Here is an 11845-nt window from a genome sequence, read left to right as displayed (position 1 = left end):
CGCGGCCAGGCCCCGTGCTGCCGCTATTGGGATAAACAACATTAGAGCATCTCCACCCGGCCCCCAAGAGCCCCCAGGGCACCTTTTTTATCGCCGGTGTCAAAAAACGTCCAGTCGCGTCCCCACGAGCCCAAAATTCGTCGATTTGGGCTGAAATTGACGCCAACGGTCCTAGACCGAACCCAGCACGCTAGGGCCGACCGAGGGGCGCCGAAGGAAAGAAAAATGGTGCCAAAACTTCTCGCGCCCGATTCTCACCCTGTGGGCTCGCGGAGTCGGCGACTAGGCTCGTCGTCTTCGTTGCCTCGCCTCGGCTCCCGTGCGAATCATTGCTAAGGCTGCCGCCGGTCAGCCTTCCATTGATCACGGGCGGCGCAGTGATGGCGAGCCGCCACGCGTCCCGCCCTTTCCCGAGACGCGTCCACACTACTGCCGCCCCCTCGCCGCCATAAAAGCCGAGCTTCGTCGCCGCTCGCCGCACACTCACCGTAGCCAACTACCCGACGCCGCCCGACATGCGTGTGCCCGGCGCATGGCGGCTGAGCGCAGGCGGCGTCCCTGTGCCGCCGGTGCCCTCCGCCGCGGAACGCAGCGCCGAGATCGCGGTGATCCGGGCGAACATGCCGGAGCAAGCGCGCCAGCAGCCGCGGTACGCGGCGGACAACCACGCGCTCTGGACCGTCTACTTCGAGCGGCGCTGCTCCGAGCAGTTGGCTTCCACCAACGGCGCCCCAGCAGGGGGGGCGCCACAACACGGAGGGTCGGCATCAATGGTGCGGCGCGCCGGGGCGGACTCTCTCCTCCGTGCTCGCGCACATCGAGGGCGGCTCATTGGAGTACCCGGCGCCCTCCTTCTCTCGTCACCGTAGAAGCTCCTGAACGCCGAGGAGCATGGACACGCCGTCCTCGGGCTCCCGCTCCCTCGGGTCGGCGCCGCTCCTCCCCGTCAAGCCCGAGCCGCAGAAGACGCCGCTCCGTCGGCTCACCCGCGACAGCAGCCTTGTCAACAACGAGGGCGGACGCGTCCCATCCCCTTCCTCCTCCCGCCTGGTCAAGCCGAAGGAGCCGGCGGCGTTCCTCCCCGTGAAGCAGGAGCAGGAGGCCATGGCAGCCGACCTGGAGAGCGGCCTCCTATGGTCATGCCAGGACTACGTGCGGGAGGAGATGGAGCGCGAGGCCGCGCCATGGAAGTGTTTGAGATCAAAAGTGAAATCTATGTATCGATTGATGGTTACAGGCGCTACATATACCATCTGGAGAGACGCGATCGAAGGGAGGCGTCGGTTCCAGAGGGCAGGAGCGAGAAGGCGTCTGTGCAGGACAAACCGCACGACGGTTTGGGCAAGGGGAGATTTTCCCCTAATTACAAATTGTAATTAATTCTAACACTCCCCCTAATCTACACTTGACCATGTAGAATCATCTTCACGATTATCCGGGATGCTTTATCATCTCAGAAAGATTCTCCTCCAAAAGTTCTTCATAAAATCTTGGATGAGATCCTGAAATATATACTCACAAAGAGAGATAGCATAATGTGATGTCATTAAGATAAGGATATCTCAAGAAGAGACTCCCCCTGACACCTGCAAGTCCCGAAGTCTTCGCATACCAATTCCATGAACACATTTCTGGAATGTAGAATTTGGTAGAGACTTGGTAAATAAACCAGCAAGGTTGTCGCATGATTTGACTTGCAGAATGCTTATTCCCCGCTTTTCTGAAGATTATGGGGGGAAAACCATTTAGGAGAAATATGCTTGGTGATATTACTCTTGATGTATCCTGTTTGCATCTGTGCAAAACAGGCCGCATTATCTTCATAGATAATGGTAGGTGATTCTATCCAACCAATCCACATGACTATTGTATGTGGTTTATCATTCTGTGAAGCCATACACATTCGCATGTTGCTTCAAATAATGAAATTATTTCAGAATGATTGGTAGATGTTGCCACCAGAGTCTGTTTCGAAGACTTCCATGATATAGCAGTGCCACCATGTAGGAACACGAAGCCGGTCTGTGATCTGGCATTATGGGGATCAGACAAATAACCGGCATCTGCATATCCAATCATATCAGAGTCCTGATTTTTCTGGAACTGGAAAAATAGACCAAGATCCTTTGTGCCTTGGATATATCGAAAGATATTCTTTACTCTAGACCAATGACGTTTGGTGGGAGCTGCGCTATGTCTAGCAAGTAGATTCACTTCAAATGCAATATCAGGTCTTGTGCAATTTGCAAGATACATAAGCGCTCCAACGGCACTGAGGTATGGAACTTCAGGTCCCAACACCTCTTCTCCATCATCCCTTGGTCCGAACGGATCTTTCTCCACGTCTAGAGATCGAACCACCATGGGAGTTTTAGATGGATAGGATTTGTTCATATTGAATTTCTCCAATATTTTCTGGATATAGGCAGATTGGTGTACCATGATTCCTGAGGGAAGGTGCTCAAGTTGAATGCCTAAGCAAAATTTGGTTTTACCCAAATCCTTCATCTCAAATTCCATCTTTAGGTGATTGTGTGCTTCATCAATGTCTGGTGTGCTGCCGATGATGTTGAGATCATCAACATACACAGAAATGATGCAAAATCCTGTAGAGGACTTCTTGATGAAGACACATGGGCAATCAGCACTATTGGAGTAACCTTTCTGAAGAAGGAACTCACTCAGTCGGTTGTACCACATCCGCCCCGACTGCCTTAAGCCATATAATGACTTCTTCAGCTTTACACAATACATGTTGCGTTTTGCATTTTTATTCGGGACAGAGATTCCATCAGGAACCTTCATATATATGTTCGAATCTAGTGACCCGTAAAGATATGCGGTCACGACGTCCATCAACTGCATAGATAGAAGATTTGCACTGCCAAAGATATAAGATATCGGAAAGTGGTTGCACTCATTACTGGAGAATATGTTTCAGTGAAATCAATGCCGGGTTTCTGCGTGAAACCGTGTGCTACGAGCCTTGCTTTATATCTCACCACCTCATAGTTCTCATTCCGTTTCCGGAGAAAAACCCATTTGAATCCCACAGGGAAAACACTGGGAGGTGTAGGTATTGCTTCAGTGAATACATTTCTTTTGTTAAGCGAGGCAATTTCTGCTTGGATTGCATCCTTCCATTTAGGCCAGTCGGAGCGCTTTTGGCACTCAACGATAGACCTTGGATCATGATCAGTGACAAGGGTATCTGCAATCTTTTCAACAAAATAGATGTCGACAGTCGTAGTCTTACGGTCAAATGATTCTCCAGAATCAACATAGTTGATGGAAATTTCCTGCACCCCTAGTGACTCTTCGTGATTTCCCAATACGATTGAGTCTGGGTGTTCCGATGTCCCGGTCAGTTTGTGCACACTGGAACTGGGTTGTGGAGGTTGCCCTTCCACTGGGTGTATACTACCCATCAGGTGTTTGTCAACGCTGAGTTGACCTGCATTTACTGACTCCGAGGTTTTTCTCCTTGATTTCCTTTGCTGCTTGCTAGAAGCATGCTCCAGGTCAGAGGCCGTACTACTCCCCCTCTTTTGGGGAATAGGGAGTTGAGTGGTTTTTATTGGTACCTCCACTCTTCCTGGCGCGTTTCTGGCCGGATTTAAGGATTTTGTAACACTTTCAGATCAGTAAATGAATCTGGCAGATTATTTGCAAGATGTTGCAAATTAATGATCTTCCGAACTTGAAGTTCGGTCTCTTGGGTACGTGGATCAGAGGATGAAATGGCATGAGCATTCCAATCAATTTTCGGGCATTCTTTCTGGTACTTGAAATCTCCCCCTAATGCCGAAAAATGTTCCTCATTAAATATGCAATCAGCGTGACGGGCTGTAAACAGATCCCTAGTCAGGGGTTCCAGGTATTTGATAATCGACGGCGATTTGTACCCCACATAGATCCCCAACTTCCTGTGTGGGCCCATAGATGTCCGTTGTGGTGGTGAGATCGGGATGTATGCAGCACATCCGAACTTACTCAGATGGGAAATTCTTGGAGGATTTCCACGTACCAATTTCAGAGGGGAAGAACTGTGATATGCAGTTGGCCTCAATTGTATCAAGTCAGCAGCGTGTAAAACAGCGTGACCCCAACAAGAGGTTGGCAAGTTGCAATTTGTCAACAAAGGTCTTGCAATGAGTTTGATCCTCTTAATCAATGCTTCAGCCAAACCATTTTGTGTATGGACATATGGAACAGAGTGCTGAACTTCAATCCCCAAAGCCATGCAATAATCATTGAAAGCATGTGAGGAGAATTCTGCAGCATTGTCCATTCAAATTGACTTAATTCGACTTTCAGTATAATGGGCTTGCAACTTAATGACTTGCCTCATTATCTTGGCAAATGCATGGTTTCGTGTGGATAGAAGACACACATGTGACCATCGTGTAGATGCGTCAATCAGAACCATGAAATACCGGAAAGGTCCAGATAATGGCTGAATGGGACCACAAATGTCTCCTTGAATACGTTCAAGGAATTGAAGTGGTTCAGCTTGTATTGTGAGGTGTGAGGGCCTCAAAATTAGCTTTCCCGTGGCACAAGATGTGCACACAAAATCAGAAGATTGAGGAAATTTTGACTCAAGCAAATTATGACCAATGGAATTGCTAGTAATTTTTCTCATCATCCCTATTCCAGGATGGCCTAGGCGATGGAATGCGTTAACATTCTGAAAAATTACTTTGTATGCAACATGTTCCACGGGTTTGATGTACGTATAGTACAAACCAGACGATAGAGAAGGGATTTTCTCATGTACCTTTTTGCCATATCCGTCATCTTTAGTAAAGAGTAGATACTCCTCTTTGTTGTCTTCATGGGTTTCAATGTGAAAACCATTCTTATAGAATACAATCTTTATTATATCAAATGTGCTGATACAATACAATATAAAGACAACAACAAACTTATGTTCTTATTACAATCATCACAAATGGACATAATTAAGTAGATCACTAAGGATATTGAGAGACTAGTCGAAGTCGCCAAACACGTTGTTTGCGGTGTACTCAATCAACGTGTTCTCCATTTCAGCAGTATCCTCAGGCAGATAAGGAACCACGGCGTTGCTTGGTCCAGGAGGAACATCGTGCGAACCACCAGCTCCTTTTGCACTATCCGGATGAAGGTTGAAGTTGGCTTCAAACCTTTTCCCTTGAGGTGCTTTGCGTCCCTGAGATTGCTGGTACAGCATAACCAGATGCTTGGGCATTGTGCACTTTTCAGTAGAATGCGTGGAGCATCCACACTTGCTGCAAAGCTTAGATTTATCAAACCTGGGCTTTGAAGTGCCTTTTCCCTTGCCTGGGTATCTAGATCTCCTGTTCCCATTGCGCTTTCGCTTATGCTCGAAATTGGACTGTTTACCCCGAGGGGTACCATTAAACTTTTGTCTATTTGCAACATTTAAGATGGACTTCGGGTAAAGGTTGTGCCCCAACTGGGCGCTGAGATCCATTCTTAGCAAGTAGCTCATCATGCTTTTTAGCCTGAAGTAATATGTGAATAAGCTCGGAATAGACAGTGTAGTTACGAGCACGCTATTGCTGTTGGAGGATCCTATCTGAAGGGAGCATAGTAGACAAAGTTTTCTCTATCTTCTCCCCCTCGGTAGGTTCCTTCTCACAAAAGTGCAGTTTGGAACATATCTTATGAACAGCATGATTGTACTCACCGATGGACTTGAAATCCTGAAGACGGAGATGAGTCCAATCATGAAGTGCTTCGGGAAGGACTACTGCCTTCTGCTGTTCATACCTCGTTTTGAGGGCCAGAAACAGAGTACTAGGAGATTCCTCCTGTAAATACTCAGACTTGAGATCTGGATGAATATGGTGCCTTATGATGAATAAAGCAGCATAGTTCTGTTGTTCTGTCAGCGGCGTGGCCCCAGCCGGGAGAGGAGTCTCCAGGGGTTGTATTGCACGCGCTATCCCAGGGGACGCAAGACTGATCTTGATGTCCATAGCCCATGTAGGGTAGTTGTGGCCATTGAGGGCAAGCTCCTCAAACTCTTTGGCAGTCATCTTTGCCTACATGGGAAACCAAAGATAATTAATTTGCGATCGGTAAATTAAAAACCATCATGGTTGTGTAATAAGAATGCAAAATTTTGATACTCAAGTGTAAACTTGAAAAATTCTCAACCTTAATTGTGTGAACATACACTTTGAAGATCACTTAGATCTCACAGTAATAGGCGACATCGCCATTACCTTGTGTATGCTACAATTCAGATATAAGGAATACACGTTGGAGGTGATCGCTTGTCGAGAATGACAAAGCGTAGACCTCACAGTAAGAGAGGATAGTCTGCAAATATGCAGTAGATCACAACTCATTACTTTGTGATTCCAAATAAGATGAGGGAGAAATATTCAAAAATTTGCAAGTTTGGTATGCGAGAGAAGATCTCAATCGCAAAGACATGTTCAATAAAAATGAGATGTGGTAAACACATGGAACATGTCATTCTTCCCAGATGAAATCCGGTACTTTATTTATATTATCAATCCATTACATAATATAAACACACTAATAATTACACAAGTCCTAGTCAGATGTAATCTAGAACTAGACTAGTATGTAAGTAGCAGTCAAACTAGGTAATAAACAGTACTAACCAGAGTCTAAAACTGCACCATATACAATAATTAGTACTAGACTAATAAAAACAGAGAGAGAGAAAAAAAATGAAGTCCACGGCCAACAGGAGGCAGCCGGAGAACCCGCAGGCGCCTGGGCCTGAGCCTGCACGGCCTTTGGCCGGCCCAACCGCCGCCGCACCGCATAAGGCAGAGGGGGGAGAGAGCGGTTACGGATATGGGTCGGATAATCCGACGCCCGCACCACCACTCGATCCCCTCCTCTGACACGGCGCTACTAGCGGGGGGAGCGGCCGCCGCCGCATCCCATCGGTCTCTGGTGGTCACCGGCTCGTCGCCGACGAGCCCTCCTCATCCGAAGAGGAGACGGCGATGGTGGAGGCCTGGCGCAGCGGAGTGGTGGCAAAGCCGAGGTTCGCCGGAGCCCATGAGCCTGGGCGGCGGCTGGGACGGCGGTCGAGGGTCGCGACGGCGCGCCCGAAGAGGCGGCCGAAGCGCTGCTCCGCGCGGATGCTTGGGCCCGCAGTAGCCTCCAGTGGTGGTGGAGAGTTGACGCCGGCACCTTCCATCCCTACTCCAAGGCGGATGACGCCAGAGGCGCTGACACGAAGCCAAGCGCGGCCTCTTCGTCCACAATGGCGCGCATCGGGACGGGCGCGTATCCAGGAGGGCCACGGCTCGGGCCAACAGCCTCGCCGGCGGGAGCCACGCGGCCGGTGGAGGCGGAGATCCGCGGGGGCGATCCAGGCACAGCGGCGGCCTCGTTGATCATCGGGGCGCTCGGGCCGGCCACCATCCGAGGGTCGAGCCCCATGTGCTCATGGCCATGGGCGCGGGGAGCACGGCAGTGGGCGCGTCCTGTGGCGTGGCAACCCTGTCCCGGGGCGTGGTGAGCACCACGGGCGCCTCTCCTAGCGCCACAGTGGTCGCGTCCAGCGGCGCGACGGATAGCCTGGCGACGGAATCGCCAGAGTCTACCCAGTCCGTGGAAACGGCGACCGTAGCGACGGCCATCCTCATGGATCAGGTGGAGGAAGGAGACGAGGCTCGGCATCTCACCAACGGCGAGTGCTCTTTCCCTTCCTTTCTTTTCTCTTTCGCTCTTCGCTGGTTGTTCTACGTGCGTGATAACGTGTTTGAGATCAAAAGTGAAATCTCTGTATCGACGCTACATATACCATCTGGAGAGACGCGATTGAAGGGAGGCGTCGGTTCTAGAGGGCAGGAGCGAGAAGGCATCTGTGTTGAAGGGAGGCGTCGGTTCTAGAGGGCAGAAGCGAGAAGGCGTCTGTGTTGAAGGGAGGCGTCGGTTCTAGAGGGCAGGAGCGAGAAGGTGTCTGTGCGGGACAAACCGCACGATGGTTTAGGCAAGGGGAGATTTTCCCCTAATTACAAATTATAATTAATTCTAACAGGAAGAAATCGCCGCGCGGCCGCGACAAGGCGGCGTCGTCGTGCGCTCCGACAGCGACAGCTACGCCAAGCCAGCCGGTTCGCAGCGGCGATTCAGGGCAGTGCTGCAGCAAGGACGCCATGAAGGACAACCCGCCGAGCGATGGCGACAACGACTAATCTATGTAAATTCGCTAAAATATCAATGAAATCGCCTAAATTTCATCCAAATCAACCAAATTTCATCAACTTTGGTTTTTTTAAGCATGTCAACTGGGCTGAGCACCACAACGTCTCCATGCGTTATGTATGCGAAAAATAAATGGCCAAAAAGGCAACGAAATCATTATGTCAGGCGAATTGCTCGCATAGCACGATGTGGCTCTCGATCTTGTCCAGGCATAAATCGCTAGCATTTGTGTATAACAACGGTTCTTCTTACCTACAAACACAGCGTGTTTGATAAATTAATTCATATTCAAGGAGCCTACATCACAGAAATTACGCACACATACGCCAATTGTAAAGCCACTGGCATAAGAATGGCAGTTGGAATCAAGCTGACAGATCATAGAAGCAAACTCAGAAATAGGGTGGCAAACGATGCATTGCAAGTTAGCTCAAAAATCTCACAAGACAGGAGGTTCAACATAGCATAATGTTTAGCTGGCGGATAACAGTTTCAAGTCTAGCAGGTTCTACATGCAGTAAAAACCGGACACCAGAACAGAAGATTTTCCATCAACTTCATGAGCCTGGGATGCTCTATTTCTTCTTCTCGGTTCCAGTTCCAGCAGATCTGTACATCACATCAGAAAATTAGTTTAGCATGTATATCATCCATGAAAGGCAGTTAATATACAGAAAAAAAGGCACAAAGTGTAAACCAAAACATGTGTTTGAAATGACACATTAACAGATGTGCGTCTCATGGCAATTCCCAAAGTTTAACTGCAGCAACGCTGCTATCAAGGGCGATGGAATATGAGACTGCCATCAGGTGGAGGAAACCCAAGGGGAACCTCAACACGAGAAGGCTCGCTTTGTGATGTTTGCTTAGGAATATACAAACATGGAATGTTTGCTCCACATAATCAAGAAGACTCGGATGTCCTCCCATCACACAAGACAGGTTTTTATACAGAGAAAGGCATAATTGTGTAAACTAAAACATGTTAGCATGAAGGGATGTGTGTCTCATGGCAATTCCCGAAGTTTAAATGCAGCAACGCTGCTATCAAGGGCGATGGAATATGAGACTGCCATCCAGTGGAGGAAACCCTAGGGGAACCTCAACACCAGAAGGCTCACTTTGTGACATTTGCTTAGGAATATACAAACATGGGATGTTTGCTCCACATAAAGCAAGAAGACTCTGATGTCCCCCCATCACACAGAAGACAGTTTTTTATACAGAGAAAGGCAAAATTGTGTAGACTAAAACATGTACTAAAAATGCTAGCAAGAAGAGATGTGTGTCTCATGGCAATTCCCAAAGTTTAAATGTAGCAACGCTGCAATCAAGGGCGATGGAATATGAGACTGCCTTCTAATGGAGGAATCCCTGGGGAAACCTCAACACCAAAAAGCTAAATCTGCAACGTTTGCTTAGGAATATACAAACATGCAAGGTTTGCTCCACATGAAGCTAGGAGACTCGGATGTCTTCCCATCACGCAAAAAATAGCGTTTATAAATGGAGGCACATTGTATACACTCCACACAATTATTAACACTCAAGTTTGAGGTTGCCACAAGGAACTGAAAATTAATCATATATGAACTATCACCGACTAAAGTACTGATTTACTGAGTAACAAAGCTACCGGTTAATACTGCAAGTAAGCTCAGGACATGTAACAATAAATTCAGAGTGAAGTCATAATTTACACACCTCATCTTCCTGAGGACACTGGACATCTCCTCTCTCTTCTTCTTCGCCCTCTTGTGGGTACCCAACTTTCGCTTCGCCACCTTCAGGGCACGCTTGTCCTTGCCAACCTTGAGAAGCTCAGTGATACGCTTCTCATACGGAGCAAACCCAGCGACCTCCCTGATCAAGTTCCTGACGAAATGCACCCTCTTGGTACCTTTCTGCAAACCAACATGGTAACCAGTCAGAACAATGAGAATGAAAAAATCAAACAGGATTGAACATCACAATAATATGAATTCTTCCTACCACAAAGGATCTAATGCAAATGAGAATGAAGGAATTGTCACACATTCAGAATCTAAACTGAATTTCGTCTTCCAAATAAACTAGAACGCCTCAAATCCAGTCTGCTAAGAGTATTTATTTATCTACACTACATAGTCAAAGAAGATTAACCAACTAGCTTTCCTGAATCAGTCAGCCAAACACTGAATGGGAAGACACAAAATTCCTCCAATAGAAATGGCAGCATGCTTTAGATCCACCAAAACTAGCAACAAGTCATGATCTACGGAAGACTCGCCGTTGGTCTAGAGCGAAGCAAGCAAGCTACCACGCCACATAATCCACCAACAAGCAATCGAGCCTAACGCATCAAGCCCGCGCAGATCAACAGTAACAGCACCCGCGTGATCTGTATGCATGATGTGTCTCGGATGTAGGGGTGGAAGAAGCTTACCCCCTTGCGGTCGGACGGGCGTGGCGGCAGCTCGCGCTTGGTGACGACGTGGCCCTTGTTGATGCCCACGAAGAGGCCCGACTTGGGCTGCGACGGAGCCATGGGCGAACCTTTCCTGCACAACCAGGAGAAGCCCCAGCCCACGTTAGCGACGGGGAGAAGCGAGGCGGTGAACGGAGAGGGGAGAGGATTTTGGATCCGCGGCGGCGGCGGCGGCGCGTGGGGGGAGCTTACCTTTACCTGGGAGAAGTGAAGCGGCTGCGTCTAAAGAGGAACCCTAGGGCGAGGGGGCAAATATATAGGACGCGCCGATGCGGCTTCGCGGCTGGTTGGTGTGGGCCGGGTTATGTGGCTAGGCTGGGCTTCATTGTGGATCTGCCATTCTATTTTCTTTCCTTTTGGGCCGAAGTAATCTGTAGGCGGACTAATAAGGAGCGGGCTTGTTTGCTGCGAAATGTGGATAGCGCTAGGTTCGCTTCGGACAGTACTATATGCCCTGTTTGTTTGTTTAGGCTTTTGCTTCTACTTTTGCAGCCTTTTCATTTTGGTTAAAAAGCCACAAAATCTCATAAATATGTATTTTTGGAGCTTTTATGGCTTTTGATGAATCAATATAACAGCTTTTGATGAATCAATATTGCTCCAAAAGCACCTATTTATGAGCTTTTATGGCTTTTTGGCCAAATTGGAAAAGTTGCAAAAGCAGAAGCAAAAGGCCAAACAAACAGGGCCTATATGCTATGCTCAGCCCTAAAAAAAAACATAAGTTGTTTATCTCCCCTGGCGAAAACTAGGGTTTCTCTTGCTTCCAGCGACTCCGCCGGAATTTACCTTCGGATCCACGTCGTACCTCCTTCGATTCCACCTCTCGGCTCGGGCTGATCAAGGGGGATCCTAGAGATCCTACCCGACCTTGGTCGAAAGGAAGATCGGGGGGCTTAGACGAGGGACGGGTTTTTTTCCTAGGGTTTTGGGCTTCAGGCGATTGGATCTGGAGGCGATGGCCGGTGAGAATATAGGATCGCATGGGAGGAGGGGCAAGGAGAGTGCGGAAGAACTCTTGGCTCGGCTGAACCTGCAGGAAGAAGAGGATGGTGACTTTGTCTGGGAAGAGGAGCTCCCGTACTAGATGACACCGACCAAGTGGCTGGCCATAGCTAGGGTTCATACTCCCAAGACCTTTAGTCCAAGTGCATTGTATGGTGATATGCG

General features: G+C 48.6%; 1 protein-coding gene across 2 annotated transcripts; it reads right to left on the bottom strand.

Annotated features, from left to right (window-relative positions):
* Positions 1-8607: 8607 nt before the first annotated feature.
* On the bottom strand, positions 8608-10948 carry LOC123182264 (60S ribosomal protein L36-3). 2 transcript variants are annotated; one of them, XM_044594772.1, is made up of 4 exons: positions 10868-10948; positions 10634-10748; positions 9913-10112; positions 8608-8817 (listed from the first exon to the last, which is right to left on the bottom strand). In XM_044594772.1, the coding sequence occupies exons 2-4, from the start codon at positions 10733-10735 to the stop codon at positions 8784-8786; spliced, it is 336 nt and encodes a 111-aa protein (XP_044450707.1). In that variant the 5' UTR covers positions 10736-10748; positions 10868-10948; the 3' UTR covers positions 8608-8783. The 2 variants fall into 2 exon arrangements, with proteins under 2 accessions (XP_044450707.1, XP_044450708.1); XM_044594773.1 differs by having other exon boundaries at positions 10874-10892.
* Between the last annotated feature and the right edge of the window lie 897 nt (positions 10949-11845).

The sequence above is a fragment of the Triticum aestivum genome, chromosome 1D (genome assembly GCF_018294505.1).
Source record: "Triticum aestivum cultivar Chinese Spring chromosome 1D, IWGSC CS RefSeq v2.1, whole genome shotgun sequence".
Taxonomy (NCBI): Eukaryota; Viridiplantae; Streptophyta; class Magnoliopsida; order Poales; family Poaceae; genus Triticum; species Triticum aestivum.
Note: the sequence above shows the minus strand (reverse complement) of the source record. Positions and strands in the feature narration are given on the sequence as shown.